Source organism: Sapajus apella, unplaced genomic scaffold, assembly GCF_009761245.1.
Source record: "Sapajus apella isolate SASKATOON/1434 unplaced genomic scaffold, GSC_monkey_1.0 scaffold53, whole genome shotgun sequence".
Lineage (NCBI taxonomy): Eukaryota > Metazoa > Chordata > Mammalia > Primates > Cebidae > Sapajus > Sapajus apella.
The window spans coordinates 14,506,685-14,523,584 of record NW_022436993.1 but is presented as its reverse complement, the minus strand read 5'-3'; the positions used below and the strand labels follow the sequence as shown (position 1 = coordinate 14,523,584).

Genomic DNA, 16,900 nt, shown 5'->3' with positions numbered 1-16,900 from the left:
AAAACTGGGAGGCGGAGGTGGCAGTGAGCTGAGATCGTGCCACTGCACTCCAGCTTAAGCAGCAGTGCAAGACTCTGTCTCAAAAATAATAATAATAATAAGAGGAAAGTCTTTGGGAAAGTAAGAAAATGGGTTTGATCTCAGGCAGATTAGTTTGAGGTGCTGGTAGGATATCTACAGAGGTATTCATTGAGTGCCTACAGGTGACATAAATTATATACGTGGACATAGAAATATGTATGGAGTTGTGAGCCTCGTGGGAAATAGAGAGTGCCCATCAGTTTGAAGTCATTGCAATTTGAAAATTTTCAGAATTTCGTTGGCCAAAGAAGCCTTCACTTTGTGCAGGATTTGATAGATAGTTTGCAAACTCAGCCTAGACCTTGCAAGAGTAGGTATGTGGGATGGGAAAGAGTACTTTTCTGGTATGGCCTGGCCCTCATCCCCAGCCTGGCCCTTGTGAGCAGTGTGGTCCTGGGCCTCAGTTTCTTCATGGATCAAATAAGAGGTTTGGATTAGATGGTTTCTGAGGTTTGTTGTTTTTAAGTAACTCTCAAGGCTGGCTCTGTGGCTCACGTCTGTATCCTAGCAGTTTGGGAGGCCAAGGCAGGCAGATCCCTTCAGCCCAGGAGTTCGAGACCAGCCTGGGAAACATGGAGAAATCCTGTCTATACAAAAAATAAAAAAATTAGCCAGGCATGGTGGCGCACATCTTTGGTCCCAGCTACTTGGGAGGCTGAGGTCGGAGGATTGTCTGAGCCTGGGAGGTGGAGGCTGCAGCAAGCTGCAGTTGTGCCAGTGCACTCCAGCATGAGCTACAGAGCAAGACCCTGTCTCCAAAAAAAAAGTAAAATAGCTCTTAAAACCATTTGTTGCCAGTAAGGGCTGTAATCCCAACACCTGGGAGGCTGAGGCATGAGAATCACTTGAACCCAGGAGGCAGACGTTGCAGTGAGCCAAGATCGTGCCACTGCACTCCAGCCTGGGCAACAGAATAAGACTGTGTCTCAAAAAAAAATTTTTAAAGGATGTAAAATAATCGCTGCAAGTTGTAGTACTTTTCTGTTAATGACTTCCAAATGTCCCACATGTACTGTCCCTTCGCAGGAGCATAAACTAAAATGTAGGGAGATGCAATGACCTCCTACAGGCCCTCGAGCTGACAGTAGGGATGGGAATATGGGTGTGCTGCGGATGACATCCACTGCACAGCTGATGGATAAAAACAGTCATCAGCTCTAAAATGTTAGGGCAATGACAGCTTATTTAAAGAAAACACAATTAATGCAGGAGTTAGTGAAGCTAGTATTGTTCTTATTGTGTGCAAATTTGAATTACCAGCCAAGGAGGGGAAACTATTTTGCTAACAACTAGCTCCCAGCTGGTGGCCTGCCTGCTACCTCCTAGTTCATGTTGAGTTCTAGAGTTTTTATAAACCCTGTTTGCGTATTTTAACTGTATGTTCTTTAAAGATTTCTACAAAGCTCAAGTGAAGTCGGGAGCTCCGCTGTGCCATCCTCATCAAGACAGCCTCCTGCTCAGTCTCCAGGGACACGATCTGAGTTTCCCAGGCTGGAGGGAGCCCCGGCCACAATGACACCCAAGCTGGGGCGAGGCGTCTTGGAAGGAGATGATGTTCTCTTTTATGATGAGTCACCACCACCAAGACCAAAACTAAGTGCTTTAGCAGAAGCCAAAAAGGTAACTGGCATCTCTTCTTTTTAACACCTGAGTTTGCATTCTGTAGGACAGAGCTGGAGGAAAGACAGATCCTAATAGCTGTATATTGATCGTGCTCATCAGAGTCAGTGTAATTTGGAAAGATGGTAGTGTCAACATAAAATGAATTTAATCCAAGAAAGTTAGAGCTGTTATCTCCACACTATTTCTTGCCAGGCTACAGGATGTACCCTAGAGGAAGACAGTGTTTGTAACGAGAGACACTGACTGTAGGAAAACAATTATTGGAATTGTTGAGGTGAGACTAATGTAAAAGGGTGATTTAAGGAATCCCTCCCTCCCTCCCTCTTTCCTTCTTTCCTTCCTTCCTTCCTGCCTTCCTCTCTTTCTCTCTCACTCTCTCTCTCTTTTTCTCTCTCTCTTTCTCTCACTCTATCGCCCAGGCTAGAGTGCAGTGTCACAATCTCGGCTCACTGCAACCTCTGCCTCACGGGTTCAAGTGATTCTCCTGCCTCTGCCTCCTGAGTAGCTGGGATTACAGGCACCCACCACCACTCCCAGCTAATTTTTATATTTTTAGTAGAGACGGGGTTTCACCATGTTGGCCAGGCTGATCTCGAACTGCTGACCTCAAGTGATATGTCCACCTCGGCCTCCCAAAGTGCTAGGATTACAGGGGTGAGCTACCGCTCCCGGCCATTTATTTATTTATTTATTGACAGGGTCTCCCCCTGTCACCCAGGCTAGAGTGCAGTGGTGCAGTCATGGTTCACTACCCCCTCAACCTCCCAGGATCGATGGACCCCCCTGCCTCAGCCTCCCAAGTAGTAGCTGGGACTGCAGGCACGTGCCACCACGCCTTGGTTAATTTTTGTATTTTTGTAGAGATGAGGGGTCTCCCTTTGTTTCTCAGGCTGGTCTTGCACTCCTAGACTCAGGCAATGCCACCTCAGCATCCCAAAGTGCTGGGACCACAGGCATGATCCACTATGCCTAACCAAGAATCCTTCTTTAAAAGAAATTTTACACAGATGTCTAGTCACATGACAGGAGAAAGCTGAGTTGCTTTGGCTGAAGTAGGGGACACTAAGAGCCCCAGCTGCCTGCTTCCTGAGTCCCCTCACCGAGCTCTCTGTTTCTTCTAGTTAGCAGCTACAGCCAAATGAAGTGCAGAGGCTAGCTGTATGCCACAACCTTACTGACTTACCTATAGTATTACACATAGTAATGCCTATAATAACAACCATGACGCATGTCCATATTACTCCACACCTGTGATATGTGTGCTGTGCATTTACTATGTTTGTTTGCTTGCTTTGTGAGACAGAGTCTCGCTCTGTCACCCAGGCTAGAGTGCAGTGGTGCAATCTCGTCTCACTGCACCCTCCGCCTCCTAGGTTCAATCAGTTCTCCTGCCTCAGCCTCCCAAGTAGCTGGGAATATAGGTGCCTGCCACCATGCCTGACTAATTTTTGTATTTTTAGTAGAGACAGGGTTTCACTGTGTTAGCCAGACTGGTCTCAAACTCCTGACCACAAGTGATCCACCTGCCTCGGCCTCCAAAGTTCTGGGATTACAGGAATGAGTCACTACACTCGGCCAGAAATGTATTTACTATGTACACATTCATACTTTGCAGACATCTTATTTCATCCATATCACCATGACCTTGAAAGATAGGTCAATGCTATATCATCATTTCCTTCTTTTGTTTTGTTTTGTTTTGAGACAGGGTCTCACTCTGTCTCCCAGGCTGGTGGGCGGTGGTACAGTCACAGCTCACTGAAGCCTCCACCTCCCTGGGCTCTGGTGATCCTCCCAGCTCAGCCCCCTGTAGCTGGTACTGCAGGCATGCACTGTCATACCCAGCTAATTTTTGTATTTTTTGTAGTGATGAAGTCTCACTATGTTTTTTTTCTCAGGCTGGTCTTGAACTCCTGAGCTCAAGCAGCCTGTCTGCCTCAGTCTCCCAAAGTGCTGGGTTTACAATGAGCCACCGTGCCCAGCCCCATTTCCATTTTATAAATGAGAAATTACATAACTTGCCTCGGGTTACGAGCTAGTCCATGGCAGAGCTGGATGGAATTCTATCCTAATTCTGTCTGATTCTAAAACTTACAAAATGGCGATGTGGCTCCTTCACGGATCTGGAAGCCTGCAGTCTCGCTGATGTGACACTTGTTATATTTAAATAAACTGAGACTTACTCATCAGCGTGTAGACCTGTCTCCCATGCTATTACATTCCAGTAATTGTGTTAATAATACCAAGTAACATTAAGATATGTTTTGACAATTTCTGTTGGAGGACAGCCAGAATTCACTGGTTAATAACAAAAAAGGGGTCCAGGTCTTAAATGCCTTTGTCATCTTTCAGATCTTAACCGCCCTCTCTTCTCTTCTTTTCTAGTTAGCTGCTATCACCAAATTAAGGGCAAAAGGCCAGATTCTTACAAAAACAAACCCAAACGGCATTAAGAAGAAGCAAAAGGACCCTCAGGCCGTCCTGGAGGTGAAGGAACGTGTAGAAAAGAACACCATGTTTTCTCCAGGTACTGCAGTTTCACAGTTAACAGTGGAAAAGAGAAACTGTTTCTAAGGGAAATACGTCCTAAACCCAAACCAGCACCCAGATATCAAGTAGTTACTTCAATTTCCTCCTATAAAGAATACCTAAATAAAATTTCTATGGGTAGAACTGATTTTTTTATAATCACGTTAAATTGGAATGAAATTAGACATAATTCGAATACTTGGGAATAGGATCTTGTACATATATGTTAGCGTAAAGATTTGCTTTGACAGAACTCAAATTCCTGTGTTTTAAGTTGCCCTGTATTTTTAAAACTCTGAAGTAGGCAATATCATGTTAACATCATTGTCAACATATTTAACATTGCTATTATCTATTATGATAGTCAGCTGCCTATTTGAAGGCAAAAAAGAGATTCTAATTTAGTGGCCAAATCTGCCACCAGCCACATTCTAAGCTCAGCTTCTTGGCTCACCTCTGAGACCTCTCCTCTGCTGGGGCCAGCTGGGGTGGGTCGCGTTTGAAGGGCTGGTAGGAGAGGAAGGGGGAGTGGAAGGGCGTGGAGTCGATGAGGCACGCTGGCTTTCTGCAGTTTCTTGGTCGCTGCTGATGCTTGTTCCTTCCGCTCTAGCTGAGGTTGAATTAGAACCTGCCAGGAAAAAAAGGAGAGAACAACTTGCCTACCTGGAATCTGAGGAATTTCAGAAAATCCTAAAAGCAAAATCAAAACACACAGGCATCCTGAAACAGGTAAGATCCCAAAAGGTCAATGTCCTTCAAAGCCAAGGTGCCAGCTGTAGGACCAAGAATCTGTTGTTTGTTTTGTTTTGAGACAGAGTCTCAGTCTGTGGCCCAGGCTGGAGTACAGTGGTGCAGTCTCGGCTCACTGCAACTTCCACCTCCCAGGTTCAAGCCATTCTCCTGCCCCAGCCTCCCCAGTAGCTAGGATTACAGGCAACCACCACCATACCAAGCAAATGTTTATATTTTTAGTAGAGGCAGAGTTTCCCCATGTTGGCCAAGCAGGTCTCTAACCCCTGACCTCAAGTGATCCTCCCGCCTTGGCCTCCCAAAGTCCTGGGATTATAGGCATGAGCTACCACGCACAGCCAAGAATCTGCTTTTTACATAAATCTAGAAGTAGGTATGTGTCAGTTTGTTTGAGTTTGCTTTGAAGAACAGGATAATTTCGAATAGATTTTAGCCTTGGCTTTGTCCCTTTACTGAAGAATGTCATTCGACTTAACATGACTTAAATAGATATCAGTATTATAAAAATGTTTGCACTTGCTTATGGCTTTGAAGTGATGTTTAAATGGTTCCACACTGTTGCTGTTTTCTGCCTTGCAATATGCGAAGAGTCTTCCCATTCCAGTATTTTTATATCGGCATTTCAAATGCTCTAAAGCAGGGCTTAACTCATGCCCAAGGCCTCTTTTTAGTAACAGGTATTTGTATTGCTTTCTTATCTTGAAATAAAATTCATAAATATGAATTACCTATACTAGTCATTTTGAAAAATTAATATCCTAATGCAAAGAAGAAAAAATGAAAATATTTATGATAAAGGTATAGATTGCATTATGGATTTTTAAATGCATAGGCAGAACTAGCTTAGGGGAAATAAAGTCGTGAGAGGCTTGGATTTATCAGTATAAATGAGCCAGAAATGGAGACTCAGAAATGTTTCTTTGATAATGTGGGGGTTTTCATCAGGGGTGGGAGGAGTGTCCGGACAGGGTCTCCGTATGTTCCCCTAACTGGTCTTGAATCCTGGGCTCAAGCAATTCTCATACCTCAGCCTCCCGAGTAGCTAGGAATAGATAATGTACTTTTCAGGGGGAGGGTTGTTTTTTTGAGACAAGGTCTGGTTTATCTATGTTGCCCAGGTTGGAGAGTGAGTGAGTGAGTGAGTGAGTGAGTGAGTGTGTGTGTGTGTGTGTGTGTGTGTGTGTGTGTGTGTGTAGTAAATAATCCTGAGAAACCAAAGTACCCTTGTCCCTCAGTATACACAGGAGTCTAGTTTTACTCTTGGAATTGTCAACATGTGTTAAAACCATGCACAAATATTGTAGGGTTGTGTGGAAAGCAGTTAGGTTCTAGGGCTTTAATCAGGTTCCCCACCCACACATTTGTCTCAGAGCACACACAAGCCAGGCAGGACACACACAAGCCAGGCAGGATGAGAAGCAGTCCTTAGTTTTGTCGGTGACTGTCCCATGCATTGCAGAGAGTTCAGCACCCCTGGTCCCTGCCAGCCGCCGAGGTAGCAATCATTATGATAACACAAAGTGCTCCCACCAATTTAAAAACGTCACCATTCTGTATCACTACTCCAAATGATCTGCTCTTCCTTTGATTAACAAGTAACAAAACAGCTCTGCATCGTATCTTTTCACTGAACTTGAAACTTAGGAGAGATGCCAGCACTGACTCTGCAGGCTGCAGAGCTGAGCTCGTCGCTTCTGTGGCTCCCGAGGCCCTGGGCCCTCCTGCCTGTGGAGCAGCGCTAACCCCGTCGCTGCACGCACATTCTGCCACAAGCATCTCTGCCCTTGGGGCTGTTCCCTGATGTTCCCTGTACCAAGGACATTCGCCAGCGGGGGCCCGGAGTACCTTGTTATGGAGTCTATATTAGAACAGTAGAAATAACTGCCCTCAGACACACACTTGACATAATGGCGCTGTCATGTTAGGAGTGCTTATTTGTATTTGATGTTTTAAAAACTACCAAATGGGCCAGGCCCAGTGGCTCACACTTATAATCCTAGCACTTTGGGAGGCCAAGGCAGGCAGATCACCTGAGGTCAGCAGTTTGAGACCAGCCTGGCCAGCAGGGTAAAACCCCATAGCAGCTGAAAGTCCAAAACTTTAGCTGGGCATGGTGGCAAGCACCTGTAGTCCCAGCTACTTGGGAGGCTAAGGCAGGAGAACCTCTTGAACCCGGGAGATGGAGGTTGCAGTGAGCCAAGATTGCACCACTGCACTCCAGCCTAGGTGACAGTGAGACTCCATTTCAAAAATAAAATTTAAAAGCATCACCAAATGCTCTTGTGTCCCTTTGTTTTTGCATATTAAGAGCTCATTTCTACGCATCATCTTTTGCTTTGCAGATTGTTGAGGGACTGTCCAGGGCCCTGGCACATTTAGCCTGTCCTTCGGTTCTGTTCTGTTCTGATTATCAGCTGAGTCACCTGAATAATCATCGAGTTACTCTTACTGCACTGCCTGAGCGCAGACTGGGTTTGGCACCAGGTCTCTCACATGCCCTGTCATTCCAGGCCGAGGCTGAGCTGCAGGAGCGCTACTTTGAGCCACTGGTGAAGAAAGAACAAATGGAAGAAAAGATGAGAAACATCAGAGAAGTGAAATGCCGCATCGTGACATGCAAGACGGTGCGTGAAAGTGGGGGCTACAGTAACCATGGGCCCCGTGTGGTGCTGTTGTGACTCGGCAGCACGTGGAGAACATGTGGGATCTGGGGCCCTGTCTTGTAATGTGTCAGTTAATTAGGCTGGAAAGCTAAGGGCAGAGGTGGCCCAGAACCCGGCTTCCTGCCTGACCTGGCTGCTGTGCTCTGCCAGTGGAGCGTTTGTCTAGGGCATCCTTCTCTCATTTGACCACTGCCCCCAGTTCGGATGGGCCCTAACATCTGCTCCCCTGGACCACTGTGTCCACGTGGCTCAGTGTTCATAGGCCCTGGGACCATGGTTGAAGCCCTTGGGCTCACCACTCTACTCTGCACTTTGAGGTTGCCTAAGTCTCGAGTTATTTATCAAGCTCAGTGTAATTCTCAGAAGTGACAGCGCTGTCTCCCACACATGCTTTGCTGCACACCCACCGCTTCTGATTCTCTTTGGTCTTTCTGAGGATCACAATTAGAAGTGAAATCCTTAATCTCTCTGTCTTGGCTTTGCTGCTAGTGAAATAGGGAGTAATAATAAGCCTACATCCTTTTTATAGATCATAGAAGAGAATGAAAGAGCCGCTGATCCCTCTTTTATATAGATGCCAAGCCTCGGCGTCGTATGTAAGCGAGGTGCCGTAATGACTAGCACAGACCGGCTGAAGCTGTTTAGGGGTTTACGGTGCTTTTCCTCTTCTGCCCTTGCTATTGTCATCATGGAACATGCTATACAGTAACAAAGTTATTGTGTACTTTGTGACTGACCAGAATTTGGGCCAAACATGAGGAACAGTGGTATCAGTCTGAGGGAGTCAGGCAGTCACACGGGTAGCTGTAGCAAGAGGCGAAGGTGGCCCAGTCCCCTAGCAAGGGCCCAGGTGGTGATCACGGAGCAGATTGTCCTGACCGCAGCTGAGTGTTTGTCCTCCAGCTCTTCACCAGCACTGTGGGCTTCTTGTTGTTCTGTGCAGTGCGCCTACACTCACTTCAAGCTGCTGCAGACCTGCGTCAGTGAGCAGCATGAATACCACTGGCACGACGGCGTGAAGAGGTTTTTCAAGTGTCCCTGTGGGAACAGAAGCATCTCCCTGGACAGACTCCCGAACAAGCACTGCAGGTATGAGAGCCACCTGGGGCGTTCTTCATCTCTTTTTCCGGTGGCTGTGAGTCTGTTCCCTGGGAACGTTGGATGGTCATTCTGTGCCTTCCCACAGCTCCAAGCTGTCTTTGGGACTCAAGTTGTTATCTGAAATCCTGGAATTCCTTCCCTGCCCTTTCACTGCTGTCGCCAACACCTGATGTAGTACCTGGCCCACAGGAGGTCCTCAGAAGTGTTTGTTGAATAAATAAGAATGATAGGGTGGGGTGGTGAATATGTGTGTGTTTGCTGGGGTCTAGGATGCACATAATATTTTTTTCTTCTCTCTACTCCCAAGAGTTACTTGATCATTTTAAATTTCTTTAACTTGTGAGAACTGCCGTTCCTCAGTATCCAAGGGGGATTGGCCTCAGGACAGCACTCTCCCCGCAGGATAGCAAAATCTGTGGCTGCTCAAGTCTCTGATATAAAATGATGTAGTATTTGCATATAACATGCACACATCCTCCCATATACTTTCAAACATCTCTAGATTACTTCTAATACCTAATACAATGTAAGTGCTGCGAATAGTTGTTGTTGTTTTTTATTGCCATGTTGTTATTTTTTCCTGTGCTTCCTCCAATAAAAGGGGAGGGAGCCAGGAACCTGGGCCGGTTCATCCCTTTACCAGGAGCTGGCTTGCAAATTTTTCACAATCTAGATTATAATTTTTAAGTAGTTATTTATATGTTGATACTTGACTTCTCTCCAAAACAGATGACTAAAAATGTCATTATAGCAAGAGCTTACGGAAAACATTAGAAAAATTTTTTTTAAAATCTGTTCGAAGTGCAAGACACAAATGGAAGAGCAAGGCGCCTTTCAGCCTCCAGATGGCACTGTGATTGTAAGGACCGCTCTTTCTCTGGCGCTCTTGTCAGTTCCTTCTTTTTTTTTGAGACAGGGTCTCACTCTGTCATCCAGGCTGAAGTGCAGTGGCACGATCATAGCCCATTGCGGCCTTGAACTCCTGGGCTCAAGCTTCTGCCTCCTGAGTAGCTGGGACTACAGGTGTGTGCTACCACACCCAGCTACTTTTTTTTTAATTTACTCTTTTGTAGAGACAGGGTCTCACTGTGTTGTCTAGGCTGGTTTCAAACTCCTGGGCTCAAGTGGGCTCAGCCACCCAAAGTGCTGGGATTACAGGCATGAGCCACCATGCTTGGCCCTCTTAGTTCTTAAGATCAAGGCTGCTGCAGTGAGCTATGATGTCACTACTGCATTCCAGCCTGGCCCACAGAATGAACCCTGTCTCTAAAAAAATAAAAATGAAAACAAAACAAGAGTCCCTGAGCCCTTTGAATTACAAGAGAGTGAAGAGGCCGGGCGCAGTGGCTCACGCCTGTCATCCCAGCACTTTGGGAGGCTGAGGCAGGCAGATCACTTGTGCCCAGGAGTTTGAGGCCAGCATAGGCAACATGGCAAACCCCCACCAACCCAAAAAAAAAAAAAAAAAAAAAAGGAAAAGGAAGTGAGTAAAGGCTTTTGGGTTATAAAGAGAAGAGGAGGATGATCCAGACTAGAAAGAAGATTATTCCTTTCCTTATCTCAACCTTTCTGCTCCAAAAAAAAAGGAAGAGGCCAAACATAGACTATCCTGCACCAGAGAGCCAGCTCCCTAAATCTGAGTCTCTTCCCAACAATCATCAGTTGTAAAAACCAAGGGTGCGTTCATTACCTGCAGCGTGTGGATCCCTGTGGTACTATCATTTGAAGCTCCATCTCTGAAGCCTGTAGCTTTGTAAGGAACTACAGACCACTTCCCAAGTCATTATAGATTTATCTAGTTGCATTCGAGCATAACCTCAGATTTGTCATATAGTACGAGTGTCACCTTGAACAGCTCCTGGAATGGGGGCTACTGTCCCCAAGTACAGTGAGCACATCGTCTTTGCATGAGTGGGCCTGCACCACCCTGCTGAGTGAATCCGTTTTTCTGTTTCAGTAACTGTGGCCTCTACAAATGGGAACGAGACGGAATGCTAAAGGTATGCCATTTGCCTACTAATTTGTGACTCCTTTTAGTGACCCATGCTGATAATGTTGTACCATCTCCCATTAAAATATTTTCATTTTTCTAGGAAAAGACTGGTCCAAAGATAGGAGGAGAAACTCTGTTACCAAGAGGAGAAGAACATGCCAAATTTCTGAATAGCCTTAAATAACCCTAACTTCGGACGTTTCACCTCAGCTTTCCTTGCCTCCTGTGGCTCTGGAAAGCAAGGGAGTGGCTCTGTATTGTCCATTGGTTCTTGATTGACACCGTCAAAAGCAAATGCTTGTTAAGCCCCTAAGCTTTGCCTACTTACTTACTGCCATTGGGTTGGTTCACACCACATTTAACATTGACATTTAAGTGGAAAACCAAGATATCATTGTCTTTTCTAAGCTCACTATGGATGATTGTATTATTTCATTCACAGAAGTTTTTGCTCAAAAAACTAGAAGGCAAACAGAGAGCTGTGTTTCTGTATCTTTTGGTTACAGAATGTTCACTCCTTTATCATAAAATTTTAGTGTTTATAGGGACACCCAGAGGCAAAAAAATTAATTTAGCTTAACTCTCATCCCAGGTAAGTTGCTTACCTTCTGGGCTTCAGTTTCTTACCTGTAAAATCAGGAAGATTGGACTAAATGATCTTGAAATGTATTTTTTAGCACTGGATTTCTACAAATAAAACTTTTTTCCATCTAGATAATTATGATCACTGCCTTTAATATAAGATTTGATATACGGATGTTAAAAGCCAGATTTCTTCATTCCATTCGTTATCTCTGTTTTGCTCTTGAAATTGATCAAGTCACTGAACCACTTTGCATTTCAATTTATATATAAAGAAAGAAAGAAAGAGGGCTCTCTGCTCTTTCATTATTGTGGAGCTCTGTGATAGAAATACGTAAAACCAGGCCGGGCGCGGTGGCTCACGCCTGTAATCCCAGCACTTTGGGAGGCCGAGGCGGATGGATCACGAGGTCAAGAGATTGAGACCATTCTGGTCAACACGGTGAAACCCCGTCTCTACTAAAACTACAAAAAATTAGCTGGGCATGGTGGCACGTGCCTGTAATCCCAGCTACTCAGGAGGCTGAGGCAGGAGAATTGCCTGAACCTAGGAGGCGGAGGTTGCGGTGAGCCGAGATGGCCCCATTGCACTCCAGCCTGGGTAACGAGAGCAAAACTCCGTCTCAAAAAAAAAAAAGAAATACGTAAAATTCTCTTTTTTTTTTAAAAAGTGTTTTTTAAAACACTGTTGCCCAAGGAAGCTGAGCTGCAGTGAGCTGTGATCAAACCACTGCACTCCAGCCTAGGTGACGGTGAGACACTGTCTTAAAAAACAAATGAAAAGAAATACGTAAAATCTCACTTTACTTTTTAAAATTTGTTTTTTAAGACAGTGTCTCACCGTCACCTAGGCTGGAGTGCAGTGGTTTGATCACAGCTCACTGCAGCTCAGCTTCCTTGGGCTCAAGCAATCCTCCCACCTGTCTCCTAAATAGCTATGACTACAGGCCCGGCTAATTTTTGTGTTTTTTATAGAGATGGAGTTTTGCCATGTTGCTCGGGCTGGTCTCAAACTCCTGAGCACAAGCAATCCACCCACCTCCATTTCAAAAAACAAAAAAAGAATGAAAGGTCAAACCCTGTGCAAATTACCACAGCAAAGGTTTTATTCAGGAGATCAGGAGATTTTTCGGTCGGGGCAACCTGATTTTCCAGATATCATTTGACCTAAGTGAATGTTGGTATCAGCTAAAAATTGAGTAAATTAGTAGAATTATTGTATTGAACCTTGAGCTCTAGCTAAAAGTAATTTAGGTTTCCCCTAAGATGTTATCATGTTAGGGACATAACACTTTTGGGGGATTGTTGTGGGAGATGATTGATTTTGGCTTTCAAAAGCCAGAAATAAAATTGACATGCCTTAGATTTCATAAAACTCTGCTCTAATGGGTCGAAGGTGCTATGTCTAACTCGTGTTGCTCCTAAGGTTATGTTCTAATAACTGTTCTTTTAGGAGTATACTTCTACTTTATAAAAGGTTGCTTTTCTTTTTAATTTTTTCTAACAGAGAAAAGAATAAAGTATTTATTAATAAGAACCAAAAGTTCTTATTAATAAATAAGAAACTGGGATATTTTTAATGGCTCATTTAGGATGGATTTATTTATCTCATTAACTTAAAACAGCTATGTGTATGAAATAGTTCACAACGACACAGAACTTAACACCAGGTTGCTGTCTGAGCATCCCTTTCTTACTTACAGGGAAAAACAATTTTTTGTGTGTGGTTGTTTTTGTTGTTGTTTTTGAAACAGAGTCTCACTCTGTTGCCCAGGTTGGAGTGCAGTAGGGCATTCTCAGCTCACCACAACCTCCACCTCCTGGGTTCAAGTGATTCTTCTGCCTCAGCCTCCTGAGTAGCTGGGACTATAGGCACCTACCACCATGCCTGGCTGATTTTTGTATTTTTAGTAAAGACAGGGTTTCACGTTATTGGCCAGGCTGGTCTTGAACTCCTGAACTTGTGATCCGCCTGCCTCAGCCTCCCAAAGTGCTGGGGTTACAGGTATGAGTCACCACACCCGGCAAAACAATGTTCTCGTTTGAACAGAGGGAATCGTTGCAGTCAGTGTTCACTTGTATATTGTTATATAAGTTTTATAATATGCTTGTAAAGGCTGAGAGTGAGCTGTATCTGGGTGCCTTTTTACAACTGGGTTTTAACTTTTTAAATAAATGTAAAACATAATTGTAATTTCTTAGTTTTGCTCAATCTTGGGGGACTTTGCTCTGATGTGTTCTGTGCATATGCTTTCTTAGCATATTTGGGGATGAGAAGGGGTCAGTGGGGTGGGGTGGGGAAACTTGTTATTTTATTTCACTTTTTTTTGAGACAGAGTCTTGCTCTGTCACCCTGGCTGGAGTGCAGTGGTGCAATCTTGGCTCACTGCAACCTTCACCTCACAGGTTCAAGCAGTCCTCCCACTTCAGCCTCCCGAGTAGCTGGGATTACAGGCACGCTCCACCACACCTGGCTAATTTTGGTATTTTTAGTAGAGAAGGGGTTTCACCATGTTGCCCAGGCTGGTCTCAAACTCCTGCCTCAAGTGTTCCACCAGCCTCGGCCTCCCAAAGTGCTGGGATTACAGACATGAGCCACTGTGCCCAGCCTAATCCTGCCTTCCTTTTCAACCTTTACGAAGTGCCTTCATGTGAATCCATCATACGTGTTTTGTTTTTCTTAACCTGCCATTGGTAATGCAGGGATTAAATATGTAATCACAGGCCACTGGAACAGGGTAAGTACACAGTAATCTGAACTAGCAAACAAAAACCATGTCCTTTGAGGAGAACCTGCTTGATCTGAATATTATAATCCTCACAATGGGTTTTTTCTTTTCACTGTGCCTTTTTCTGTTTAGAGAAAATAAGCGGTTTTTTAAAGAAAACCATCTTTGTCTTGAGTTTTGTTAAATTTTCTCTTTCCAAACATCAAAAGGAAAGCAGAAGTATTTTAGATACCAACCATCCTGCATAGCAAATAAGGGACCTCTGAATAACTGGTGTGGAATTTTCCCCAAAGGGAATTTATAAACGTTCAAAGCTTCAGGCGGACTGGTAGATAGCAAAGCTGACAGGAAGAGATCGCATGGACTGCGTTTCTGGGTTGAAGCTGATGAAGACAGAAGTAAAGCTTGATGTTTGCAGCAGGTGAAATCATGTCTTACAACATTTTAGAAAATCTGGAGCGCAAATGTGTTTGTATAAGTGTATCCCCAGTAGCAACCCATTAAGTGTAAAATGGACTTCTTTCATCCCATGGCTAGAGATTTGGAAATCATGCAGCTGTCAAGAACTATGGGTGAACCCTGGCCTGGCTTGGTGGCTCATGCCTGTAATCCCAGCACTTTGGGAGGCTGAGGCAGACGGATCACCTGAGGCCAGGAGTTGGAGACCAGCCTGGCCAACATGGTGAAACCCCATCTCTACTAAACATACAAAAATTAGCTGGGCATGGTGGTGCACACCTGTAAGTTGGTTAAGTAATTTGGAAATAAGATCTGAAACAGAATTGGAACCAAGTCTGTGGGAACGTTGCTTGACCAAGACTTCCATACTTTTTAAATCAACTGTATTAAAATATAAATTTCATACAGTAAAGGGCACACATCTTAGGTGTGCAGTTGGCTACATTTAGACAAATGTATGCATCTGTATAGCCACACCACAAGCAAGATACATTGCCATGATCCCAAAAGCCCTGCGCCTCTTCCCAGCCCAAGCCCCAGCCCATCGCTCATCTATCAGTATAGTGTAGATCTGTCTTTCCTAGAGTTGCATATACAGGAGTATACAGGACACACTTTGTCTGGCTTCTTTCACTGGACATATTTTGCAATTCACGTTACCTGTATCCATGGTTTATTGTATTATATGGATATGTCCCAGAATGTATTCACCTGTTGGTAGGCGTTTAGGTTGGATTCCCAGTTTGGGGCTGTCCTGAATAAAGCTGCTGTAAATATTCAAGTATAAATCTTTCTGTGGATATGTTTTTGTTTCTCTTGGGTAGATATCTAAGAGGGGAATTTCTGGGTTACATATTAAGTATATATTAGCTTTTAGCTGGGCACGGTGGCTCACACCTGGAATCCCAGCACTTTGGGAGGCTGAGGTGGGTGGGTCACTGAGGTGGGGAGTTCGAGACCAGCCTGACCCTGCAGAAACCCCATCTCTACTAAAAATACAAAATTAGCTGGGCTTGGTGTTGCATGCCTGTAGTCCCAGCTACTCTGGAGACTGAGGTGGGAGAATCGCTTGAACCTGGAAGGCAGAGTTTGTGGTGAGCCCAGATCCTGCCATTGCACTCCAGCCTGGGCAACAAGAGCAAAACTTCATCTCCAAAAAAAGTATACCTTAGCTTTGTAAGAAACTGCTAAACTATGTTCCAAAGCGGTTGTACCATTTTCCGCACTAGTAATGTCTGAGAGTTCCATTTACCCAGCGTCCCACCAATACATGTTTTGTTTTAGCCACTCTGATAGGTGTGTAGTAGAATGTCATTGTGATTTTAATTTGCATTTCCCTGATGACCGGTGGTATTGAACATCTTTTCATGTGCTGTTGACCGTTTGATGTCTTTTGGCAAACTGAAACAGGTGTTTCTGTATTCTGGGTATAGGAAAACCTCCTTTCCTTGGACTTTGCAGATACTGCGATTTTTAACCCTGCATCAAGCAAGCCTACTGGCACCATTTCCCACTGACATGTGCTCACATTGTGCAGCTGTCACAGATTGGTAATTTTCACTGTATTTCAAACTTCTTGATTATTATTCTGTTATGGTGATCTGTGATCAGTGGTGATCTGGGATCAGTGATCTTTGATATTACTCTTGTAATTGTTTTGGGGGGCCAGGAACTGTGCCCATATAAGTGGCAAAGTGAATTGATAAATGTGTGTGCTCTGAGTGTTCCATCGACCAGCCATTCCCCCATCTCTCTCCCCTCCTCAGGCCTCCCTATTCCCTGAGATACAAGAACATTGAAATTAGTCCAATTAATAACCCTACAATGGCCTCTAGGTGTTGACGTGAAGGAGTCCTGCACCTCTCACTTTAAATCAAAATCTGAGAATGATTAAGCTTGGTCAGGAAGGCACTCAAGGCTGACAGCCATGCCTCTTGCACATTGTGAATGCAAAGGAAAAGTTCTTGAAGGAAATTAAAAGTGCTACTCCAGTGAACAAAATGATCAGAAAGTGAAACAGTCTTATTGCTGATATGGAGAAAGTTACAGTGATTCGAGTGGAAAATAAGGCCCTCGCTCTTCAGTTCTGTGAAGGCTGAGAGAGGTGAGGAAGCTGCAGAAGAAAAGCTGGAAGCTAGCAGAGGTTGTTTCATGAGATTGGATGAAATTGCTGTCTCCATAATGTCAAAGTGCAAAGTGAACAGCGAGTGTAATGTAGAAGCTACAGCAATTTCTCCAGAAGATCTAGCAAAGATTATTGATCACAGTGGCTAAACTTTTTTTAAGACTGAGTCTTGCTCTGTCACCAGGCTGGAGTGCAGAGTAGCGCAATCTGAGCTCAGTGCAACCTCCGCCTCCCAGGCTCAAGCGATTCTCCTGCCTCAGCCTCC

At 44.5% G+C, this 16,900-nt stretch overlaps 2 protein-coding genes across 4 annotated transcripts in view; one reads left to right on the top strand and one right to left on the bottom strand.

Annotated features, from left to right (window-relative positions):
- Positions 1–11,522, top strand: part of MCM10 (minichromosome maintenance 10 replication initiation factor) — a 40,470-nt gene extending 28,948 nt beyond the window's left edge. Inside the window, exons 14-20 of the mRNA XM_032244039.1 lie at positions 1,473–1,701; positions 4,090–4,231; positions 4,844–4,962; positions 7,494–7,607; positions 8,590–8,735; positions 10,705–10,747; positions 10,841–11,522. Of these exons, the coding sequence (XP_032099930.1) occupies positions 1,473–1,701; positions 4,090–4,231; positions 4,844–4,962; positions 7,494–7,607; positions 8,590–8,735; positions 10,705–10,747; positions 10,841–10,924 (877 nt within the window). The 3' untranslated portion in view covers positions 10,925–11,522. The remainder of the gene's footprint in view (positions 1–1,472; positions 1,702–4,089; positions 4,232–4,843; positions 4,963–7,493; positions 7,608–8,589; positions 8,736–10,704; positions 10,748–10,840) is intronic.
- The window catches only part of UCMA (upper zone of growth plate and cartilage matrix associated), a 47,234-nt gene that overhangs the window by 9,381 nt on the left and 20,953 nt on the right, over positions 1–16,900 (bottom strand). For 2 of the 3 annotated variants that reach the window (XM_032244052.1, XM_032244045.1), the window contains exons 2-3: positions 7,989–8,073; positions 4,688–4,861 (exon numbers count right to left, since the gene is read on the bottom strand). In XM_032244052.1, the coding sequence (XP_032099943.1) occupies positions 4,688–4,861; positions 7,989–8,073 (259 nt within the window). Of the gene's footprint in view, positions 1–4,498; positions 4,862–7,988; positions 8,074–16,900 lie in introns of those variants that run through there. The other variant, XM_032244049.1, reaches the window with a different exon arrangement.